General features: G+C 41.0%; 1 protein-coding gene across 2 annotated transcripts; it reads left to right on the forward strand.

Moving 5' to 3' along the window:
- Positions 1–3468: 3468 nt before the first annotated feature.
- Positions 3469–23538, forward strand: cables1 (Cdk5 and Abl enzyme substrate 1). Of its 2 annotated transcripts, XM_071491691.1 has the most exons (10): positions 3469–4199; positions 11484–11555; positions 11715–11807; positions 13104–13181; positions 16168–16273; positions 17311–17467; positions 17650–17753; positions 20522–20628; positions 20812–21019; positions 21903–23538. In XM_071491691.1, the coding sequence occupies exons 1-10, from the start codon at positions 3610–3612 to the stop codon at positions 22041–22043; spliced, it is 1656 nt and encodes a 551-aa protein (XP_071347792.1). In that variant the 5' UTR covers positions 3469–3609; the 3' UTR covers positions 22044–23538. The 2 variants fall into 2 exon arrangements, with proteins under 2 accessions (XP_071347792.1, XP_071347793.1); XM_071491692.1 differs by lacking the exon at positions 13104–13181.
- Positions 23539–25059: the final 1521 nt, after the last annotated feature.

The raw sequence follows: 25059 nt of genomic DNA on the forward strand, positions 1-25059 counted from the left end.
GCAAATTATCATCTCATAATCTTCCTCAGAGATTTGGTGAACTGTTGACTCATCATGTCTCCTGGAATAAATGAAAACAATCTCTCTCTTTTTTCATCTCCTTGTCACCAAACTTATTTCCCATGATCCTCACTCTTGTGAAAGTGAATGGTGCTCACCACAGAGTACATCACAGGGCTATCTAAGTGTCATCCAAAAGCCTGCGATTAAAGTGAGGTGAACTTCAGGGAGCTCTTTAGATTCCTCTGATAAGAGCCCGGCCCCATTAAGATGAGCCGTCCCTGTGTGAGAGCCCAGTGCTGGCCTCACACACTCGCTCTTATCTTAATCCTTCATCAACACACACCTAATCTGACCACGGCTGCTAATGTTGATAGATTTGATTCCTGACTGGGGAATATGGGAGAATTCAGTATCAAAAATCACACAAGAACTTTTCCATTTCACTATCCCAGTTTAGTTAGGATTAAGTCTTATGGCTCTGCTATATTAGAAGTATTGTCTACTGTACTGTACAGTATAGTAGTATGGTATACTGTAGTTTTCTTGCTTGGGTGAAGCAGGTGCTAAGGCACTCTATAGGTGATGCTGTCGTGTTTTTCTAGCGCAATGTGTGTGTGTGTGTGTGTGTGTGTGTATGTGTGTGTGTTATGTATGCACGTAAAGAGTGTGTCCCAGCAAGACCAACTAAGGCAAGCAGTGACATTAGCACCCCTGAAATAGCTTGGCAGGCATTTTAATTGCTTTACCCTGCAATGGCTCAAAAAGTTATTGGTATAAAAAAACAAAAGGGTGAAACCTTTCCCAGGCGTAGGATTACCAGAAACATTAATCATACGTCACTGACAAGGAGTTTCTCCCAGTTCGTCAGTTCTAAATTCCATGATTTAAATAGAACAATAAATACCTGGATGACTGGATTTTATTTCCCTATTGTTGTCTCTGATCTTTGCTCTCTTCCTTCCACAATCTATCCTCTCACCTTAATCCCATTTCTCTTTCAAAACTCTGTCGTCATTATCAAGGCTGTAACTAATGCACTACCGTACAATGCTACCCATTACAACATTAAAGTATAGTTGTGGCTGCAAGGGAAAATTTATAACGCATGCTGGGATGATGTTTGTCTATAATCATTGTAAACGTAATAGCAGAGCCATGCGCACAAAGCCTCACAATGAGGTGCTGAAGTGCTGTATGAGTAGGAAACTTCACACAAACACAGGAAGCTCAGTGTTTCTCACCAAGGGCAGGAGTCTTTACTGCGGCGCTGCAGGGGCTGATGGGACGCTCTGATTAACTGGGGCCAAAGAACCTGCAGTTCCTACACCTCATTGTTACCCGGGCTGTCTACAGAAAGACATCAGAGCACAGATCTGCAGAGCATGGTGTTCTTACCCCATGCTAAATGTTAAATGTAAATATATTGTATGTAGCATTCTGGATTTGAATGTTAACACTTTCCCTGCACGACAAGTACTCGACTGAAAGAACTGAATGCAAGTGAATGAAAATAAAACAAAAAAAGACATGAAGCTGAATCTTCACGAGTGAGGTGTCTGTATTATTACCATAACAATACACGGTGAGTGATTAAAAACATTGAAGAATCAATATCATCACCCAGCTTCAAACCAAACGTGTCGGGAACAGAGTTTCAAAAATAAAACACAGTTCTAGGGGTTTCATGGCACTTATACGCTGAGCACTGATATTGTGATGTACATCCAACCTGGAGGCTTTATAAACATCAGTCACCTATGTGCTCCCTTGTGCAATGCAGACACTAGGAAACATGAAGAACAGTGGAGATTTGAGGTCCAATAGCGACCTCTAGTGGTAAATAAATGTTATGTTGTTCGCAGTCTCCACATGTTTTGTCTGTTCTGTAAGACTTCACTCAGCACTAGTGTGTTGCTGCGGCCGGGAGGAAAGTCTCTATCACCACATATTTCTGTATTACATTTTAGCTGCCCCTGCACTCAGCAGGTTTAAAGATCAGATGAACTGGTATTCTTGACAATTCAGACTCTAGTATTGTGACAGGTTACCTGGAAGTGCCCCTGAGTCTAAATTTACCGGCACGGATGTTAGATTAAGATTTAGAGGAACTAATCATTACCCTGTAATGATTAGTTCTCTATTCTCTAACCAGGTGTGAAAATCACTTACTATACACTTGATCATGCCTTGATGAAACATGGCTGCGAACTACTCTTATATCTGTTCCTCTGGTAGTAGCTATCAATATTATTTCCCTTGGTCAAAGTTATCTGTCGGTTCATGGTAATTTTATCAATTGTAAATCATAATGACTTGCTGTTCCAGCGTTATTACCTAATCACGTAGCCAGTCTTACACACCCTTGTGGCCCCTTGTCTAGTTTACAGTTTTATTATACTTTATATTGTGCTTCCACAGTGTCTAAACCTAAATAAAGGTCTGTTTAATGAGATGTATGTACTGAACATCTGATATAGAAAGAATTTCAAAATGGGAGAACTGTTTTGTTTTTTTTGTGGGTCTACAGTGAAACTCCCTGAAACAACAGGGTACATGTAAGGGGTCAGCGGGGGTCAGTCAGGGTCCTCCCCTAACAGTGTTTGACATCACTTAATTTCAACATCTGGGAGGGCAGAACTGGGCAACAGCAAATGCCTTTTGTCTGTCCTGTAACTTAATTTACCCTTTGTCTTTTCCTCACATCCATTTTACACTTTTCAAAAAAAGTGGTAATTAATTTTAGGAACAAGCAATATCTTCCATAAGACTTAAAATTTGAAACATATATAAATGTATACAACACATGAATACAAAATGGTCAAACTCCTGCCTCTCCTGAGCTCTACATGCAGGAGCTGGTGGCCTACATGCTCCTGCATGTTGACTACTGTGGCATCCAAAAACCACTAGATGGCATCTTTAATTGGGTTGCGGCCAAAAACCAGCAGACGCCTTGCATGTCATGCAGACAGATGGCGCAATTGCCGCAGAGATGCTGAATGGTGCGATTCAGAAAATGATCTATTTTTCTCAAAACAAACGGAGCCAGGCCCCATTCTGTCAGCGCCCATAGATCACGGTGCATACAACTGCGCCTTGTGCGGATTGAGGAAGCAGCAATACCGCAACGTGTTCGCCATGCCCCGGGTGATATGTGTAATGCAGGAAGCTGCTCCAAAAGTTTCTATGCCCGTCATGTGAAAGCTTTTCTCGCAGGAATGCCTTGTGTCCGAACCGATGACATGAATTGAAAGCGGTGATTAGCAGAGTGATATTGTGCAGATCTGACTGTTTCTGCCGGTTCGCCTGGTTTATGTAATTTTGGCATGCACTGTCAGAGGAGCGAGGGACGCTTCAGCAGTCAGGAAAAGGTATTGAAAAAAAAAAAACAAAAAAAACACGTATTCCTGACAGCCCATTGGTCCAAATTTTCCCTGTGCTGCCACAATACTGCACACACGTGACCTCCCTGTTTTCACCCAGTTAAACGCATGTACTTAAAAGACAGGCCACTGCCATTCACCAGCACAAGCACGATTAACACAATATTCATGTCAGCAAGGTAAGATCGCTGCTGCGGGGACTCGGATCACTGGAAAGTGGACCATGGCGGCTGCTACCAGCAGCAACACATCCACGGCCACGCTTCAGATAAAGCACCCCAGTATCGAGCATACGCGGAAACGCATAGACCCGAGGAGGAGGCAAGCGGCGCTGTCTTTTCTCAGCAACATTTCTTTAGATGGGCGACCCGTGCAAGACGATGCAGACAATCAAAACGAAGAGGATAGCTCGCTTGAACCTAGGACTAGACAGAGCCTGGTTTCCCCGGAGCGCTCGGCGTGCGGGGCTGCTGGCGCCGGAGCCGCCGCTGCTGCGGCGGCGGCGGCGGCGGCGGCGACCACGGCCGCCCAGGCGCTCGCCTTTGCAAACCAGGCTCTCCTCGCCAGCAGTCGGGCCAGCTTTGGGACGGGTCCCGCCGCTGCCCCGGCGGCGGGTACAGACACAGAGGGCGACGCTTTCGTGTCCTCGACGTTCAGCTCGCCTTTCTCCGCGGTCCCAGCCTCGACTAGAGGGAGGCTGCAGACGTACACTCAGGGAATCCTTCCTGCCTCCTACTCCAGACAGTCCTCCCAAAGCTACTGCCTGGAGGGCGGACAGATAGCCAACTCTGCCATAGAGCTACAGAGGTCAAGGTAACTGTGTGAACATCGATTTCACTTGGTACACAGGAGAGGGCGCCGGGGGGGGGGGGGGGGGGGCATGTAGTACACAGTGTCTGGTGTTATGATGATGTTTAAGATGCAAGCTTGTCTGCAGGATTCTGCAGCCAGGCCATTGTTTGCTTGCCTGTCATCACAAGCCAACAAAAACTTCGCCATGCATCTCAAAAGTGTGCTAGTGCAAGAGGCGTCCATGGGAGCAGCCAGCCGCTCTGTGTGTTTGGGTAATAGTTAAAAGAAGACTCCACTGACGCTGATTGCATTTTATTCTGTTGGTTTTAATCCCAGCTCACAGCCAACCTATCATAGCAGCCAGATTACCATGTCTTTTGTCAGTTAGTTCATTAAATTAAAGTTGTGAGACTTATTTACACAGCATCCAATGGGTTAACTGTGTTACTTCCTCACTGACCACAACCCTGAATGAATGAACTCCAGGAACATTTTTCTTCCAGATGTTGTTGTTTTTTTTGTTTTGTTTTTTTTTTTACAGTCAGCTGTTTTGAAAAAGGTACTTTTGGTTCCAAGCAAGGCAGTCTGCCTGGACACAACATTGCACAGCAGGAGCAGAAAGTTCAGTTGTTTGTATATTTACTCCATGCAGATGGTTGTAGCCTTATGACTCCCTGGTCTGCACAGGCACAGATACATTCGGTATGATCACAGGTCCAACAGCTGTGGAGGCGTAACCTAGTTTCCCTGGAGAGGGAACTCGGCGGCACACCTCATCAGTTTGTTTCTGTGTTTCTGTTTTGTACATGCTCTCATGCTCTATGTCGAATTCACTGGACCTCAAATTATTTTTAGTGAATGTCATTCCGAAGCCCGTCGCGCACCTGCTGTCTCCTCCTTCTCCTCTGCGTGACGCAAACATCCTGCAACTCTACACCCCTGTTCAAACACACATGCGACGGGGGCTTGCTCCTTCACGTGGATGTCTTTTTATTTGTCCTCTTTGTTTGCTTTGTCTTCACTTGGGAGGCACGAGGAGAGGTTGGAGGGTCTCACCTCGCAGCGGGACAGCTGTCAGTGACAGTCGTCTCATGGCTCTCTCACTGTCAGAACCTGCTGTCATATCCTTTCTGCTCTGCTCTCCATTCAGAGCCCCCTCTCTTACTCTAATCCTCTCCTCCCTCTGGTGACTCTGCCAGACTTCTCAGGAAGCTATGTTTTCTGGTGAAACACTCAGTAAGCATCTAGTTCCCCTTCCTGACCTCATGGAAATTGCACTGCTGAACTAACAGCTTCCGAAAGTCTTAATCTGTACTTTTTTGGTAGAGAAGGAGGTGCACAAGTTACATATCACTCGAGACACCATCAATCATTTTTATACGAGAGACTATTTACATCACCATTACATCACTAACAAAGATTACTGATACACAGGCCCATAATAAAGTTCACGTTCGTTGACAAAACATTCTCACCATAGCCCATCCAGTAGCTGCTTGATCGTATCACACAATTGTAGACGTTTATATTTCCATTTTCCTGAGCACTTTAAGGACCTCCTGTTCAGGTTGGCTTAAAAGTCAAGATTTTAAAAGTTCGTTCTTGACCTTGAAAACAACAGTTCACAACAAATGTGAAAATGTGCCATTCCATGATATCTGGGCAAACTCCATGTGCTGAGGAAAATCTGATAGAAAGCTCCAGATCAAATAGTGAATGAGCCTGTGGTGACATTGGTTTGTCAACTAGTGTTTCCAAGGTCAAGATTGAATTTTCAGTAACAGGAAGTAGTTTGGTCCAGGTGGCCAAATATGGTGGCACTGAATCATACATGCTGCATTTGAAGAATCCACACTGCTGGCTATGTTGACATGATTCACTCCCACCATAGTACTGTTTGAAAATTTTCAGTAATGCTAATTACAATACAGTACCTGAATTTGGTTACCCACACTGCAACAGTACTTTTTTCAGCACGCTTTTCTACAGCACACTTTTTTTCATTTAACAAAATCAAATATCAAACAAAAAAAGTCATGAAAGAACTTTGACTGAAACTAATACAGTGTAGAGATGATAGAGATAGAGATTCAAGTAGCCTATTCACAGCCAGTTGTTAGCGCTGTGGTCTGAGGGCATGTTTCAGTTCAGACCCAGAGAAGTATTGAGGTTCAGTGCCCAGCTGTTGCATGTCTGACATCTGCTTTCTACACGGTTCTGTTGTTGATTTAGTAACTACAGAATGAAATTCTTAAACCCTGACTGTACCCTGCTTTTGGAATGTGTTTGGAGGACATCCACACATGAATTCTAATGTCGAGAGGTAAGCAACCTGTTGATGGAGCGTGGCCATATTCCACCGGAGCGCAGACAGACAAGCGCTGTGCACAGTGCCTGGTTTGTTTTCTGAGGGCAGCTGGTGGAAACGTGTCCAGAGGTCCCTGGCTGGGAGAGGCAGGATGCCCAGGCTTTCTGAGAAACAGCCTGGCTCTCAGCTCTGTATTTTCTGTCCTCCACTTCCTCTCCCAGGGGCATCAGAGACACACTCTCCACTCAGACTTTTTGGCCTTCAGTCCCGCTCTCATTCAGGAAGTTGCAGAGCCTTTGATGTGCCGCCAGAATGGACTCTCCGAGGCCAAAACCGCTTTAGACCATATCCTAATCAGAATCTAATGCATGAAAATTATGGGTGATTTTTCTATTCAGCTTCCCTTCCATTCCCCAGCGTTCATCCATCACGGATCAGCATGCTAAGAGCCGTGCTTTTAAATAGAGCACACAGTACCTATTACCATCTGGTCTTGTCTGCCTAAGGTGTAGAGCTATTTTAATTTCACCCTTTCCCCACTAAGACATATAAAGGTTCCCATCACCATTGGAATCATGTACTTTAACAAGATTTTTTTAGCATGAGGCAGCAGAAACTGTGGCTGGAAAACAAGCAGCACAGGCCGTTATAATGGTCCTGTGGAGTTTTTGTGCGATTGGGTCACATACTTCTGGTTATGATGTTGATTGTTGTTCGCTGAGGTCATGGTTGGCATAATCACAGGCTTACATAAGCATGCTTCATTTTCCTTCACAGAGTCTCTCAATGCCTGAGCTGTCAACAAATGCTTAGAAAAAACCCACAAGATTTGAATGAAAAAAACCCACTGTGTGTAAAGACAGAGTTACAAGGGTCAGCCTGTGTTTTTACCTCGTGCAATTTCAAGTTGGACCCCAGAATTCAATTTCCACATTATGACCTGTTCGGTTTCTCACCCTCAACAGCCAAACTGTGTCATATATTCCTGTTGTACATGGCGGAACTCTTTTATTTGTGTTTCAGTTTCCCCCTTTGTCCTTTTAATTTTCAAATCTGCTGACACATCTCATTTACCCTCCTGGTGTGTGTGAGGATCAGAGAGGCTGAATTGCTCTGACTGTAATTTTTTTTTTTTTTTTTTTTTTTTTTTTTTTTTAATCAGAATAATCACATTTCCGTTTTCCGGGGCTGTGTTTGTATGAAGCAGCCCAGGACATTACATTTATTTCAATTCAGTGACTCTAGAAGCAGAATGACCTGTGGCAAGCTGCCAACAGGGTGTAAGCTGTTTAATCTACACATCTAAATAGTCCACTTGAGTTTTATAGCCTTATGTCATGGCACCGCTGGGCAGGATTATCAATAACTTTTTGAGACATTTTCAATTCCAAAAGGATGTTATTGTGTCGTCAGCAGAAATGGCTTAATGCTGAATGGGTTGCATTTATGAAAAATTCTTAAAGAAAATGACTTGAGGCAACAGTAGCAGGAATTGTTTCAAAGACACTGAGGGATGCTTGTTGTGGCTCCTTTGCCACTGATCTATACTGAGGCTTCTTTGAAGCTTCTGACGGAGCCTTTTTAATGTCAAACTGTATAGAAACTGATCGTTCTAACCCAAGTTGGTGTCATTTGCCTCCAGAGTGAATGAGCGGCTTGGCCCATGTTATTGTTTCCAGCATTTGTACCAGCCTGGATAACATCTTGTGCATTAAAGAGTGTCCTGCTGCAGCTATTCATCTACAGGGTCTGGATCAAAGTCCTCTCAAGCACTGCTCAGTTGATGGACTGGAAACAGGCCCTTCGGCCAAGTGATGAATGATTTTTGAAGGAAAGTAACGATTCACAGAGATTTCGACTGGAAAATTGGCAAAAATGTCACACAGGATGGAGATGGATGGTAACAAGAAAAGGTTATTTCTTCCTAGGCACAGACTACAGTAGTTATAAAGCACTAGTTTTATTCAATTCTCATGCCTCTATGTGTTGAGAGTGTTTAGTCAGTGTAGTCATTTCCTCTGTCCAGTTCTCAATTTTAGCGTGAAATTCTGTTTTTGTTACTCCACTGCAGCTCTGCAAGAAAACACTGTTCGCAGAATGACAGTACTAAAAAGACTGTAGAGTTACTTTAACTTTAACCCACTTAATAGGGCTAGATCAGGCTGAATTTTACAATGCATTTTTACATGGAATCAGAACAGTAAGTTGTGTCCTCCATCTTATCTCATGATTACAGAAAATAATGACTGTTTCAGCGTACGCATTAGCATGTGAGTAATATACTAAGACAGACTTTAAAAAATCCCAAATACTTATAGAATCCTGCATTAATCGACTTAATTGGCCAATTGCGGGATGGCGCAAAAAGGTGTAAACAGCAAATATGACCTTGCTATGTTGCTACAAGTGTTAGCAAACAGTTGCCATTCGCACATCTAGCAAACATGGAAAAACAGTAGCATTCATTTGGTTTTGTGTTTTCAGCTACCTAGTAAACATGAGTCCAGTGTTCACGCTCTGTTTAGCTTTGTTTTGGCCTCCACCAACCCCTCAGGCAAATAAGTTTCTTAAGCTACTAAATGCTCCACTGTGCTCACTGGCTCAACTTTGTCTGTTGTTGCATCCTGTGCAGGTAGTTTACGGTGGGTTTTTAAAGCTGGCCGAGAACGGCTGCCTTTCTCCCTGTAAACAATGCAGATGAGAGCGCTGAGAGTGAACCAAAACAATATGTTTGTGAGCCATAAAACCAAAACAAAGAGCTGAAAAAAAGCTAATGCGCTCCATAGAGCTAAAGAAAGCTGCAGTGTGGGGTGATGATCCTCTGTGAATTCGGTAATAATAGAGACTCCTTTCATGTTACCCATAGTCATTTGACCCCATTGTTCACATGAAAATATTGATTAGTGCAGCTTTAAATTAAGCCTTCAAATAGATACCCATAATTTGAGTCAGTGTTGGATTAAAGGCTAAGAGGAGATGGTTTTTTACTTTCTCATTAGCTACAGACTACTATCCATGTTAAGATCCTGTTTTATCTTTAAATACATAAAAATACACCGTGGAAATGATTTCTTATGACCCAAAGTGGTTTCAGGAATGAAGTGATGCACAATCCGAGCAAATTAGAAGCCTTGTCAGCTTGTTCTTTATCCAGTCATCCATCTTTCAGGGTTGTCACTGAAGGAGGATGATGTAAGACTGAGCATTAATCACATGACCCCCACTCGTCTGACCTTCAGGCAGAGGTCAGGCCCCTTCATTATGACCCTCTCAGCACACAGTAGCAGAGACGGTGTTGATGTCAGCTGCACACTTTTGAAATTGTTTGGACTAAGAAGTGTACTGTTCACGTCCTTTATCGGAGCGTGGTGTTCTTCCTTCCAGTTTATGATCATTAGGATCATAATATACAGTGCAGAGGGTTGGCCGGAATAATGGGCCCTGAATTCTCGTCTGCTTCAACAGTCTGGCTCCTCATGATGTAAACACTTATCTCACCCCATCTCCTCCGGTATACAGAGTTCACTCAGCTCGTGTTGGTTTAAACCCTGGGAGATCCTCAAGTACAGAGTCATCTTTTGTTAATCTGTCCTCATGCTCTGTTGTTTATTAACCAGCCACTCTGCCTTACGCTCCGCTGTCTCACCCTTTTGCTGAGATGTTTAGCGAGGAGGGTCATCAGTGTCAATCAGTTTGTTGTTACGCTGCAGGGTCTTCAGCGTTATTGCACCTTTTGATTTGTTAAAATAATGAGTCCAAGATGATATGCAATATGCCTGGTGTGAACAGCCGTTTGTCTGGGCGTGGCAGAGTAGTAAGACAGCTGCACAGCTGTTTAGGACTTGATGACAGATCGACCCTTTGAGAGAATGTGTCATGTTTTTGTTATTTGACCGTTAATGTGTTAATTTCTACTTTAATTGTAGTCTTTTTGTAAGGCAGGCTAATGAGTTGGATTATGTTGTTATTGTGGTGCTAAACATGCAATTACAGCTTAATTTTGGAACAGCTCAGGCTTTCTTAGCTATCACATGTGGGTTTGTTTCTGACACTGGCAGCTGATCATATAAAAGTGGTCCAGCAGAATTAGCCTGTTGAGTCGTGCAATAAAGTGTGAAATAAAGGCCATCTGTGACAAAATGTGTTACACAAAGTGCTTTCAGAGCCAGATCGTTATCCTCTTAGCAGCTCAGATCCTGGAAAATTCTCTGTGATCTACATAAGACTGAGGAGTGATCATTGACCACAAAAGCACGCAGTGGTGTTGATTGATGGCAGTCATAACTTTACTGTCCAAAACTCGTTTGTATAAATTAACCACAGAACATACAGAAACAGGTGATAATTTAACACTGTTGTTTGACCAGTCACCACAAACGCACTTTGTTCCAGGGCTGGGTATCAAACCTCAATGCTTTTTGAGTACTGAACGAAATGTATCATTAGTATTAAATATCAAAAACAAAGTGGTTTTTTTTTTGGTTTTTTTTTTTTAAGGCAAAATTGATTATTTGGCTCTAATGCACAAAGCAGTTTGACAGGTTCTGTTAAGTTGGAAAAAAAACTTTCAGTTTCTCAGTAGCTGTGTAAAAGTATAGTGGGCTCAATAGGAGCTTATTGATGCATTGCTTTGCAGTAAAATGGTAAATGGAGATTTGGCTTGACATTTGGTAAGTGCTGATATCTTGGTTTACTCTAAAAGTTAGACTGACCTCAATTTGTGTGGAAAATGGCCTCTTATGGATTTCCAGTGCTAACTTTTTCCATTTCAGGTATTACTGTGGAGCAGACTTGCTGTTTTTCCTATGCAGTACCATGTGTCCATATGTTTGCTATGGCAAAAAAAATGTCACAATAAGGATTGTTATAAGTATTGTGCTACAGTTCATTCAGCTAAGAGCTGTTTTGCAGAATGACAGTTGGTCCTGTAAGATTTTGGTGTTGATAATTTCTTCATTTCCCCTAAACTCAAACTTCCCCTCTGTCTGACTTCTCAGGCGAAGACTCATCTCCCAGCGCTCATCGCTTGAAACACTAGAGGACATTGAGGAAAATGCTCCTCTACGCAGGTAGTAAACTGCATAGAATTACCCTTCCCATGCACATTGTCTGCTACTATAATTTGAGTGTCTAAAATGAGACGTTCAGCTCAGTGTAATGTATCCCACTGGCACAGTTTCTCTTTTTTTTTCTGGATACCGATGTTGTGTGTTTGCTTTACATTTTAGATGCCGAACCCTATCAGGTTCACCCCGACCAAAGAGCTTCAAGAAAGTCCACTTCATAAAGAACATGAGGCAACATGATATGCGCAATGGAAGGTATGAAGGCAAACAACGGCATCCTTTAGTCAATACAAGTCCTCTGTGGATAATGGCAGGCTGCCCCAGTCAATGAACTGCAGTTTGGATGTATCTCACATTACAAGCCACATTGCAGGCGAGCAGGCCTGGCCCATTCACAGCATGTTGTTCTGACTTGTAAATATAACAATATAAATCATGTCTATATTGAATTTATTTATTTATTTGATCACTGTTGTAATTATGGAATCACACTATAAAATCACTCGATTTGACTACTAAATGTTAAATCACATATCACTCTGTCACAGTTAAACAAGCATGTATCCAGCACACAAATCCCTAAATACAAACTTTTTGTGCAGTGGTGTTAATGTTGACATTTTACTGGGTGTGAAGGAAGTAACCAAAGGGGAGACGGTTGTTTAATGTAGGCTGGAGGACCAGTAATGCTCTGCTGATTTTTCAGCCTTTGGATTTGAAAGGTAACTTCTTTTAGATTTTTGCCATACACAGTCTAATTTCAGTGCTTTTTGAGTAAAGAATCCTTTTCAAGTTGAATAGTTTTTTTTTTTTTTAAGTATATATTAATTAATTAATTTATTGATATATTTATTCATTTGTGAGTTCTCATGTTCAGCGTTTGATTGACACAGATAAGCAGATCTCATGTGAAAGCTAGTACCTCTGGATTAGACAGTCGCTTTACCATCTTGACAAGTTTGAAGTTCTGCTTGCTAAATTGGTTGATAGATAAAGTTGTTTTTCCTGATATCTAAAACCACATCTGATGTGGGATAATGCTGAGCTGGATTTTCCACATCATTAACGACTGCTTGTTGATTAACTGATGTTGAAACAATTGGCATGTCATGACTCATGACGCTGTTTATGTCCTGATGATGATTTTGGTCTGATAGTCATCATGTGCCTGTTGAGTTGCAGCTATTAGAAGAAGTAATTTTGAGGTTGTTATAGTGTTATTTAAAGTCAAAGACATTCTGTGATGTGGACATCTGGTCACTGGGAAAAATGTCTGATTGCATTCTGTTTACAAGGCAGTTTAGTATAAAAAAATAGCTAAAGTTTTAACTGCAGTTATTAAAGAAATAAGATTTTGTAGCAAAAATGCATCTTTGTTACTCCCAAACCACTGATTACATGGTACTATGCTACAAAACAACACACACTCGTACTGAATTTTCAGTTCATTCTCTCCATTCTAAGTTTTTACTGCACACTTTTTCCAGCTTTAACCTGTGGATCTTGTCAGATAGACATTGATTAGCTTGTTTACCATTTTTGTTTTTATAGGATAGTCCTTATCAGTGGCAGAAGATCCTTCTATAGTGTATTTTCTGTCCTGCCCTATCGAGATTGTAGCCAAGCAGGGTATGTATCCGACAGCATGCCGAACTTTTATAACTTCCTCCAGCCTGTGCTCCCTCTTTCCTTTTGTTTTCTCATCCCTCTTTTCTGTGGATGTACTCTCCTCTGACTGGTGCATACATCGCTAAGGGTTGGTTTTGGTGGATGCATTTTTACCCTTAAAAAAAAAACCAAAACAATGGGCTGAAATGGGCTTTAAAGGCTTAATTTTGCGTATACCTAGACCACATTGTAGCCTAATGCTTGTTGCTTGTATTGCTTTTTTTCCATAATGCCTCTGGTGGCTTTTGGGCACTCATCCTTTTTGTTCAAGTCAACCCATTTTCGTCTGTTGCTGGCTTTGCTGTGTAGCATTTAAGACTCACCTTTCCTGGGGTCCCTGCTCTCCTTGGATTTAGAAATTTTAACCCTTAAATTGAATGTGTTGCTCAGTGGTCTAATCATCCACAATGTTGGCAGACTGGTATATCTATTGTGTGCACACAGGCATGACAGTTTGTTATTAACCATTTTTCTTTATTCTGTGCCTGGGTTTACAGTTTACATTTCTGTTAACTAGAACAGTAAACATCTCTGGTTTATCTGTAGAAGCAACACAAAGCTGTATGTAATAACGAACGCACCTGTCTTGCTCTGACAGCACTGGTACGACCTTGGTCCTGATGCCCCCCCCCCCCCCCCCCACCACCGTCACATGAAACTGTGTTTGGGAGGAAGTGAAAGAGAAAGGAGAGAGATAAACACCAGAAAAAAACAATGCACAGAAAGAAAAGCTCACACTAGGGCTTAGTGAAGAGCATAAAAGGCTCAATCCGTTTGTGGAATTTCCTAAGCCAGCCAATCAGTGCAAGGTCAAGGGTTAATAAGCCCCCAGGGTTTTCCAGTACACCCATTTGACAGCTCATTGCTGCTAATCGACAGTTTACAGTTAGACTTAGTTTGGCACAGTTAAGTGATGTAACAGCAAAACAACTTTTTATCAGATGCCTGGGCTCAAATTATTGATTGCATGTAGTCTTTTCTCTATCTTTCCCCTTCTTTCTTCTGTCTCTCTGTCTTTATATTTACTATAACTACTGTCCCATGAACAAAAATGACAAAATTTTGCACAGCAGACCAGTCCCAAACAACTCGCACTCAGATATTACAACATTTGCTTTTTGCTATGTGCTTTCTTGTCAAGAATTAGAGGAGAGGTGTGATACCACTTTTGCATATGTCTGTTGAATATTAAAATACAACCAGGAGTAGGTAGCGTAGCTTAGCATTACGACTGGAAACAAATGGAAACTGCTAGCCTGGCTCTTTCTAAAAGTAAAAAAATCAGCCTACCAGAACCCGTAAACCTCAAAGTAAAAATGAAATGCTGATAACCATATATTTTTAATGTTTGGCAAGAGTGAAGCTAGCTGTTTCCTGTCTTTATGCTAAGCTACGCTAACTCTCTGCTCTTGATCCCTTCATATTTAACTTACTAACATTAGAGTGGTATGGATCTTCTCATCTAATTGTCAATAAGAAAGCAAATAAGCATGTTATCAAACTTTTTTTAACAATGCTGACGAAAAGTCTGTGTAATTCGACATATGTTTATGGGGGCGACACTGTCTCCTGACAGCCAGATCCTCCTGTGTTCAAAGCCCTCTACAGTCAGCTGTAGCTTTTCTGTGTGGACTTTGCATGTTCTCCTTTTATTGGCATGGGTTTTCTCCATATATACTTCAGTTTTTTTGACCCTAAAAGTCATGCATGTTAGGTAATAGACCTGGCATTGGAGTGTCGTTGAGATTGGCTCCCAATGACAGATTTCCTCACAGCAGGGAACAATAAAGTATAACCAAGTGATGCTCATAAGTTTAGTGTAATGGGTGAAGTCTGGGCGAGACTGTGGGACTGTGTGGAAATATTATTACAAGCCAGTCAACCCAACACTAAAATGTTTATGTGACCTGTGAAGTATTTTCTTGTAAAGTAGCCAGCAGGGGGTCAAGAGTCTTTAAGTCAAGTTGATATTTATTCTTTGTTCGCCTGATGCTAGATTTAGAAACATTTGGCAGGACATGAGGGGCACTGCATAGATTATAATACTACTAACATACATTTGTTTGAAGCCAGTGATTCCTATTCATGCATGTTACTTGGCAATATCAGCTTTTCGTACAATTTCCTTTCATTTCTCCTTATTCTCAGCAGACTGAAGCTCATAGAAAAGCTCTCTGCCTAGAAAGCTTTCTGTCTCTTGTGTTTCCCCTGTTTTTTTTTTTGTTTTTTTTTAAATCTCTACTGTGCTGTAAGATGTCTGCTGCCTTAGGATCTCCATGCCTATGATGCATCTATCAACACTGTGTCCTGATGTGCTTGTCTGCCAGAACACTGTTTTCATTATAACAGATTGGCCCAACATGTCATCAAAACACTGAGAGAGTCATGTGAGGCCCTACTGTGAAATTTCTTTCTATTTATCAGGGAAGCATTTTAATTTAATTTTACATGTGATTGCCCCAGTCTGCCGTATGTTTTCAGCAGCAGACATGAAACAGGAATATTTGGCCCATACAAAATATGTTCAGTCAAGGGCTCTCCACTGTTTGCTCCACTGACACACTTTACTCCCAGCCATCTGTTTTTTTTTTTTTTTGCTTCAGCAGACCATCTGACCTCCTGCAAATCTACCACAGCAGTGAGGCTTTTCAGGCATTTGGTGAGATGGTTTGAAGAGGCTGGTTTGCTAGAACAAAACTATACTCTCCTCCATTCTTGCTCCCAAGGGTGTACTTTATTTCTGATTTCCCTGAGACGCACCCACAGATATGGGCAATCGCAGAAACTAGGCCAGCTGATGAGCACAGATCGATACAGGGCCTATATCTGTGAGGTAGGAGATGAGAAGGTGAGCTAGAGAAGGCCTCAGCAGGAGGAGGTGGGAATTAAACAAGGTGCAGTATTTCTTGTATCATGAAAACTTCAAAGGTTGTGTGCTCATCATCAGGGATGTAAAGCTGGAAGGAGGGCGTCAGCGGCACCCGTCAGGCGGCGTCAGTGCGAAGGAGATGGTGATCGGGCTGGAGGGAGTGGAGTTGGGAGCGGATGGAAAGGTGAGAAATCAGCAGAAAATATAGTTATAACGTCATATTTTTTTAACCTTAATTGTGTAAAAAATACTAGTTGGATGTTACTGTGATGACGGTTGCTCCAACATTACGTGAGTATAATTAGTAGTATGTGCACAAGGGCCTTGATTTACTCACATTCAGAGTTGGGAAAGTTCTCAAAATAAAATGAACAAATCGATTAATTACTCTACACCAGATAAAGCATAGTAACAGCTAGCACTGAGAATAAAGCAGATAACTAAATAAATATGTCTTTAAATAAGAAGCCATTCACAGATTTAGGTGCATATTGGGGAAAAAAAACGAGTTTTGTGCTCAGTGTTGAAAAATAAGTGCATGAACAATTTATAGCACATACATAAAAGGCCGAAAATGGCCAAGGTTTAACTTTTGAACGCTAGTGCTCATTTGCAATTCTTTGAATAATGGATAATACGTATATGAAAAATGTTTGCACTTTTCTGAAATGTTTTTCTTCCAGACTAGTACTAGTACTACTATTTATTGCTGTTGCTTAATCCAAAACCTTCCAAAAGTGTTAGCTAATGGTATTTACAGTGGCTACACCACAAACATGTTAAAATGGTAAAATAATGCTAAAGAATTCTAAGCAACTATTTTCCACAGTATCCTCACAATCATTACTGTGTTGAATGTCTGTACAGTAAATGCAGTCACTCAGTCACACACTAAGTGTCAACACACTAAGCACATTTTAACAAAGCAAGGGACATTTTGTCATTTCATACCAGGATCAGCCCAGGTGTAATTAAACACATTATTAACAACTGCATTCCATTTAGGCAAGTCACACACAGGCTCCTGTTAATGTGCTGATATGGCATGTTGGGACACTTTATGAAACTGAGCCAATGTTAATGTCATTGGTACCACCTGTGCTTTTCCCACCTTGACAAAATGACAAAAAAAAATATAATAATCTAACAGGTTGAACAGATGCAGTATAAAAGCAAACTTTTTTTTGATGCAGACATGACTGTATATACTTGTGTCTACAGACTGTATCCTACACCCAGTTCCTGTATCCCACTAATGTGCTGGGTGGTCGAAGAAACACCATCGACTCCACCTCTTCCTTCTCTCAATCCCGCAACGCCAGCCACCGCAGCCTCAGTTTGGGCCGAGCCAACAGCAACCAGAGCAGCCTAGACACAGGTTAGTCAGCTGTTGATAAATAATAAATGTATGCGTTACAACTGTCGAATATTCCTCGCCCTCAGTTGTTTTTTTCTGTTTTGTTTTTTTTTTTCTTGTCCAGTATATTTTTATTGGAAAAGAAATTGTGCAAGTGTTAACTTCTGGCTCAGCCTCTGTTGTTGTGTTTGTGCTCATGGCAGGGAATGATTTGGGTGACTTTCGCGAGTACGATCCCAATCTGCTGGATGACCCTCAGTGGCCTTGTGGAAAACACAAGAGAGTCCTCATCTTCCCCTCCTACATGGTGAGAAAATACTCTAGCTGCGTCTAACACAGCGCCATCAGCAATAACAACAACAGCAACTGCAGCCTTGTCCTCTTGAGGGTATTATGGAAAGGTTTTTTGTGTATCGGACATAATTCGCTGAAATAGATCCACCTCTGTTTTGACATGATTTGTTGAGATGACAGCAATATATCAGTATTAATGCCCCCCCCCCCCCCAAATCATTCTTTTTATTATTATGGACCCTTTATGCTCAGTTTTCCCACCACAACCAAGAATAATAAAAGATTTGTCTGACTCAAGAGATTCTTTGTCAAAAAGTCCTCCTCAATTTTATCAGATGTTTTTGAAAGGGAGCCAGGAGGATGTTTCAGACAGTTTTAATCAGGAAGGTCACTGGGCCCAGACTCTCTCCCACCTTCTGGGGCCTGCAAGAATATTCATACTTTATCTCCATGTCGAGTGCAGTAGCTGTTAAACTGCCCTTCAACACTGCAACAGCTAGTGTAGTGTTTATGTCTAATCACTCTCACTTTTCCGGAAAAGAACAGATGTTTTATTTTGGTTGGAAAAGGAAAAAAAAACACCCTGACTGGACTCCCGCCTCATTCTTTCCTGGGCTCTGTTTTTGTTACGGAGACTGACAGAATACACAACAAGGACTGACATAGTTGAAATGTTCAGTCAAGGCCAGGCTATGCTTTTTTTTCTGCTCTCTTCCTCCAATTACAAAACCGAGCGTCTCACAACAATGGCTATTGTGTTTGCTACAGGAATGGAACCAGTAAATTCTCAGCATTTCAGGGTTGAAACACAGGCTGTTTGGGAGACACGACTCTCTAACTGAACTTTGAAGTTCAAGCAGGGTTTTAAATCCTCAGCATGCAATTGAGGAAACTCTTGTATGACCTAGAATATGATAATGAAGCGAGGAAAATCACTTCATTATCAGTTAAAGTTTATCAGTTAAAGTTTAGTGGCTTGTTTGTGAGTTGTAACCTCAGGGTAAAAACATGGAATAATGAAATGTTTTTATATATATATATATATATATATATATATATATATATATATATATATATATATATATATTTTTTTTTTTTTTTTTTTTTTTTTACGTGCTGACATAGGTTATTGTGAGAAAGGGTCATAGTTGATAAGTTTTTCTGTTTTGCTGTCAGTGCTGTCCTCAGTCTGTTCATTTCTCAGAGCTCTGACCATCGATAAGCATTCGCTCTCCGTCAAGCTTCATGATCAGTAGCACAGTGTTGAGGGTGAACAACATTATTCACACTCCATGCATTGCCTGCATACATGCATACAGAGGGCCATCGTTATATTTTTAGAACTACTGCATAGTGCGCCCTTAATTTAATTCCTTACACCCAGTGGCCAACTAAAGGATTTTTTTTTACAACCTGAGTCTTGTTTTCGTACATTTGGCCATTTCTGTCAGCTATTAAAAGTGAAGTAGTGAAAAAAATGGTCATTATAATTCCTCAATGGGATTTAATGTCTTGTTTTGTCTGACCAACAGTCCAAACAGTTCATCAGTAATTTTTTTAGGATTATATTATATTAATTTTTGTGGTGTACAAAACGCTGCAGTACAAAAGTTCAAGATGTTTGCTACAGTTGGATTGGAGTGCAGTAACGCTCACTCTGTAGGGTAGGGGGGGTATGTGTAAGGTAGGTTGAGATAAAGAAAATGGGTGTGTATGTGTAATATGCCTGTTTTGATCTGCCAGTATAGTGATATGACAGTTTGTGTGTACATGTGTGCAGCTGAAAAGAGAGAGGAAAAAATGAAAAAATAAAAAAGAGAAGCAGGACAGAAAAAAAATGAAGGAAAAAAACAAACTAGCCAAATAAAGTGGTTTAGATAATCTGGCTAAAGTGTAAGAGGTCAAAGTAAGTGCAGCCAAAAATGTTGGTAATCCTACACACAGCTGTGGTGCGTCAAAGTGAAAGCAAAAAGTTGGTCTGTAAACAGTGATGGATGTTTCCAAAAGACTGTTTGGGTAATTATCTTACTTTTTGGTAACAGTTTTAGTGTTCACCTCCCTTTGTTTATTCTAATATGACTGGCTAATCTGCGAGTTTGTAATGCTTCGTCATTATTATTATTATTATTATTATTATTACTACCAGGAGGAGTGATGGCCAAATGTACGAAAGCAAGTCCCATGTTGTAATAAATCAGAATTATCCTTCATTTTGCCTCCAAAACATCTTGAATTTAAGTTGTGAATTCAACCAAGAGCTAGAAATGCACTTTGTTCTACAGGGATTTTAGCCCCAACTCTCAGCCCCTCATTAAACTGTCCTAATGTGACTCACCCACCTGGTGCTCAAAACATGCTGTAACAAGCTCTTAGGATTGTTCAAGAGAAGCCTGAAGACGGCACGGGAAGCTCGGTAGACAACTGAGTATGTTTTGTGTCCTCTGGGTTTTCAAAGGAAAAGGCTGGTGATAACATGTGTTTTTCTTATTGTCTGCAAATCTCCTAAAAAAATATCAAAAACAAAAATATGTCTGTCTACCTCTCAGTACTTTTCAACACCCATGTTCTGTCTGTGGTGCTCAGACGTGCTGCACTTCTGTGACAGTGTTCTGCAGGATTGACACAAAACAAACTACAGGAGCAGATCCCCCAGTAACTCCAGTGCTCAGCAAGCCTCATTGTGAGACAATGGAATCCAACACTGGTGTGTGAGGATCCAGTCACGGTGCGCAGAGCTGAGAGTGTGGTCACTCTAACACCACCTCTGGTTTTCCTTTTCAGACTACGGTCATTGAATACGTCAAACCCTCTGACCTCAAGAAGGACATGAACGAAACCTTCAAGGAGAAATTCCCCCACATAAGGCTCACACTCAGCAAGATAAGGAGGTAAAATGGACAAAAATGTGTAAAAATGTATAAAATGTGTCAGCAGGTTTTTTTTCCTTAAATAACGATTTAAGTTTTTACTTGAGATGTTTAATGTGTTTTCTTTACTGTCTACTTACTCTCTTTTCCTTCCTCATTCTGTTTTTTTTTTTTTTTTTTTTTTTTTTTTTTCTTCCTGTGCAGCTTGAAAAGGGAGATAAGAAAGCTGGCCCAGGACGAGTGTGGTTACGAGGAACCCACGGTGGCCATGGCTTTCGTCTACTTTGAAAAACTTGTTCTTCAAGGCAAACTAAACAAGCAGAATCGTAAACTCTGTGCTGGAGCTTGTGTCCTTCTGGCGGCCAAGATCGGTGGTGATCTCAAAAAACATGAAGTAAAGCTCCTGATAGACGTGAGTTTTCCTCTCGCACACCGCCCGGAATCAAAACTTTGTGGCCTCATGATGTTTTTGAACGCCCCAGTTCGCCAGATTAAAGGGTCAGTTCACTCAAATCAAAGTCAAACATGTAGTGAAAACTGTCCACAGTGAAGACTCCTGACTAGTCAGACTAACCAGGAAGTTTGTCAATGCTGTGAGCACCACAAAGAAAATTCCATTTTTCTATAGTTGGCAGTAGATAAAATAAAACCACAACTATTAGCATGGCTAGACACCGCTATGAGGAAAGTTAGTTGTGATGACTGTGTTCTCAGAAATTATTAACCAAATATAGAGAATAATAAGTGGGATCATATCATAATAGGCGTTTCAAACAAAACGTTTAGGAGGGCAGCAAAGTGCACTCACAGTCTGAAATAAATAGAGCTACAGTAAGAGAAAGAAGTGTTGACATAGCTTTTCAATATCATGAAAGCTGACCTTAAGAGTCAGATCTAGTATTTACCTGAAAACAGGACCTGATATTGCCAATTGAGTGGTTCCCAAATCCCATAAATGGCAGGCGACTTGCAGGGTCTGGTGTTTCTGACATGTTTTTACCAATCTCACTGCTGAAATCCTAAACTTAATCAAAGTGCAACTTAATCAAACCCCAAAAACTTAATCAAAAACTTTATCAAACCCCCTTCATATTGTCATTGACTTGCAGTGTATGGTAATCGCATTAACAGGCATCACTTTTACTTTTCCTGTCTGCTGTGAGACAGAGCAGGGTCAGTCCTCGTGAAATGCTGGTTGAAAATAACTGGGTGCGGTTCTGAGTAATTGAGCAATAAGGAATGCAGTATTACATGTATCTATTGTTTAATCTTAACTTTTTTTTTTCTTCTGGCAGAAACTGGAGGAGAGGTTCAGAGTGAACCGCAGAGAGCTGATAGCCTTCGAGTTCCCTGTCCTGGTGGCGCTGGAGTTCAACCTGCACCTGCCCGAACACGAGATCATGCCCCACTACAGACGCCTGCTGCAGACCTCCTAGCATTAGTGACCCATCAGGAGCAGGACCATCAGGCTCTCCTCCTGATCTACTCCCCACGGTATCCATCCTCCCACCTCTCTCGGCTCACAGCTTCAAGGTACCGCTGGTTGTCACTTGACTACAGCCGTTCATCACTACCGACAACACTCTCCTTCCTCTCAGAGACCTGGAATCAGCCAAAGGGACACGAGTTTTTAAACAAACTTTTTTCTCCATTTTTTTTCTCTTTTTTTTTTTTTTTTTTTTTTTTTTTTTTTTTTTTTTAAACTTCTACATTCATCGACACTACATGGACTTCTGAAAGAAAGGGTTCAACCGTCTTCAAATAAGTTGTTTTTCTAGTTTGCATGTTTCACATCTCCTCATCTTCACTTTGTATATTTTTGACCTCTCTTGTTGCTTAAGAGAGCTGTTTTTGTTTTTTCTTGTTTGTTTTTTTTTTTTTTTTTGCTTGATTCTGATGGTGAACCAATGATTGTAACATTTTTATCATCTCTTTTCATTAATCTCCTTCTTGTAAACTTCGGTATGATTGGCTGCCTCCTGGCCTGCATAAAATTTTAACAAAAGCCCTTTAAGTGGCTGATTTTGGCTGGACTGTTATTCCTCAGAGTGACTCATCTTTTCGCAAGTCGTCGTCTTCAAAGTGCACTTTTTGAATATTGCAAGACGTGGGCAGAACGGAGAATTTTCTTTTCCCACACTTTTGAAGAGCTTGGCAACGAACCCTGAAAAATAAGCTGTGTTCACAAGCACCACACACAATTCATTTGAACGGACCTTGGATTTGTTTTTCTCTCTTTTGTTTTATTCACTATTTTCTAGCCACAACTTATCCGCATGACAAGAAATGATTGTTTGTACACAGGTACTTGCAGACGAGATGGGACTTCCTATTTTCACTGAAGTATTCCATTCATTTTCTACCAGTCAGATGCTTGCCATGGACCAGACCCACTTTTATCAATGTCGAATTTTCCTGTGCTCTATGTTAGAGTGTATTGCTCGCACATTTTACAGTGCTATAATGGGGTCAAGGTGGTCGCTCTTTGAAGTTGTTCAGGAGTGCAAAAATGCCATTAACCAGTGACAAGGATTAGCAGCAGGGTGGCAGCAGGGTGCTCTAGTTTCGAGAGAGAATGTCCTGTACCTGGTGGATCTGGGTCAAGACCCTGTGCCAGAAATTGTCCTCCTGCTGAGTCCCTTCAGGCTTAAGGGATGCTGCTGTTTAACTCACCCTGACCTCTGAGGAGGTCCCAACAAGGATCAGTGACCGCTCAAACATTTGCATATAACTTGAATAAGCATTTGTTGATTTGAAATCTAAAGATGTTTAAAAAAAAAAAAAAGAAAAAGAAAAAAGAAACACTGAAAATAAAAATAAATAAATAAATAAAAACGTGCCAATGTGACCAATTAAAAAAAAAAAGTATTATTCCATTTATTTGGCATGTCATCAAAACTTGATTTCCTTTTTTTATCACCTTAAAATTGTCTCACATAATACCACGGAGTATTGAGAGGCCACCAAATCAGGCAGGAGGCCTTCTTGAAAATAGTATTTAATGCTGCTCCAAGTATTGATGATATTTGAGCTGAAATGATCACAAGATGAGACCAAATTTTAGTGATTAAAGTTTGGATTGTGCTGATTTTAAGGTGAAAAAAAAAAAAAATACTAAGCTTCTTTTCTGTTTGCAAGCCCAAAGATTTCGCTGTAAGATGCACACTAAATACTCTGTGAGGAAAGACTCATGGGCGACACCCACTACCTGTGTATGTTTGTAAATAAATTGCTTTGCTTGTTCAATCAAAACGAGACTCTGAAGTTGTTGTTGTTGTTGTTGTTGTTTTTGTTGTTATTGCTTTACCTGAATCAAGCCTAATGTGAATCTGGATCCTAATGACTTCTGTGATCCCCTGACTTCTCCTCTAGTGCCACCACAAGGTTGACATTTGTGTTTTTTAGTTAACAACTATTGGATGGATTCCCGTAAAATTTGTTACAGACATTCACGCCCTCCTCAGGATGAAATGTTGTCAGTTTAGTTCATCCTAAACTTTTCATATAGAGCCATCTTCTCGTCAAGTACAGTCTCACAGAGCTGCTAGCGTGGCTGTGGGCTATGGTTTAAAATAAATCTCATCTAGGTTACTATGGAAACGTATTCCCCAGACTAGCAGGCCAGGTTAGTTTTGATTCACTTTAGGTTGTGTTACAATCAATCCGCCAGACTGAAACAAAGTGTTTTCTCCAAAGTTCCTTAATTTAAAAGTTTCTTTAAATGGCGCACTGTGAAAACCTTATGGGACGTGACAATCAACTCGCAAACATGTCACAGTCATGCACCTCGACATGGGCTGCTCTTATTGCCCTTGTATCTTTTTGAGTCTAAAGTTCAGCACAGTATTCTGTGTGCTTTTTTTAAATACACTGCAATCATAACAAAGCCAATGATTAACCCCTGGCTGCAGCCTCGTGTGCATGTGTTCATTTTCATTTAACATTTAAACAGAGGAATCCACCTATGAAAAAGGGGGGCAGACAGGCAGTAGCAAAATCTAACTGACAAATAACCATTTGCAAATGATTTAAAACATTATTTTATTCCCATCTAATAAATTATCTGTCTGGGTCTTACCTGATGCTTCGAAGTTGTGTAATGTCATGCACAATCTTGTATATTAGTTTGCAGCACTAAAGATACAAAGAACATTCCCATTCATCATATGGGACTTGAGCTCACAATGACAAGATTATCAGTAGAACAACAACAAACTGAGTTCATCTGTACTTGCATCAAAATCTGAGCTCACTGCTGCTCTGCACCATGCTGCCAAAAGTTCCCCTTTGTCTTGTCAGTGTCAGTGGTTCTGTTCATTTTTGTTTCACGATTTTATTCCCCGTATTATACAGTTGATTAGTGCTACTCTGTGGGATTGATTTGATTTGTGCTTGATGTCTACAGTCTTTTTCAGAGTCATAAAGCAGCAGTTCTTAAACTAGACATGTCAA

This window comes from Trachinotus anak, unplaced genomic scaffold (genome assembly GCF_046630095.1).
Source record: "Trachinotus anak isolate AG129_WGS33_773 ecotype Australia unplaced genomic scaffold, CSIRO_AGI_Tana_v1 ptg000012l, whole genome shotgun sequence".
Classification (NCBI taxonomy): Eukaryota; Metazoa; Chordata; class Actinopteri; order Carangiformes; family Carangidae; genus Trachinotus; species Trachinotus anak.

Coding starts and splice junctions, on each gene's coding strand:
- cables1 (XM_071491691.1), top strand. CDS start 3,610: ATGGCGGCTGCTACCAGCAGCAACACATCCACGGCCACGCTTCAGATA. Junction 11,556..11,714: donor GAAAATGCTCCTCTACGCAG/GTAGTAAACTGC, acceptor TTTACATTTTAG/ATGCCGAACCCTATCAGGTT. Junction 16,274..17,310: donor AGTTGGGAGCGGATGGAAAG/GTGAGAAATCAG, acceptor TTGTGTCTACAG/ACTGTATCCTACACCCAGTT.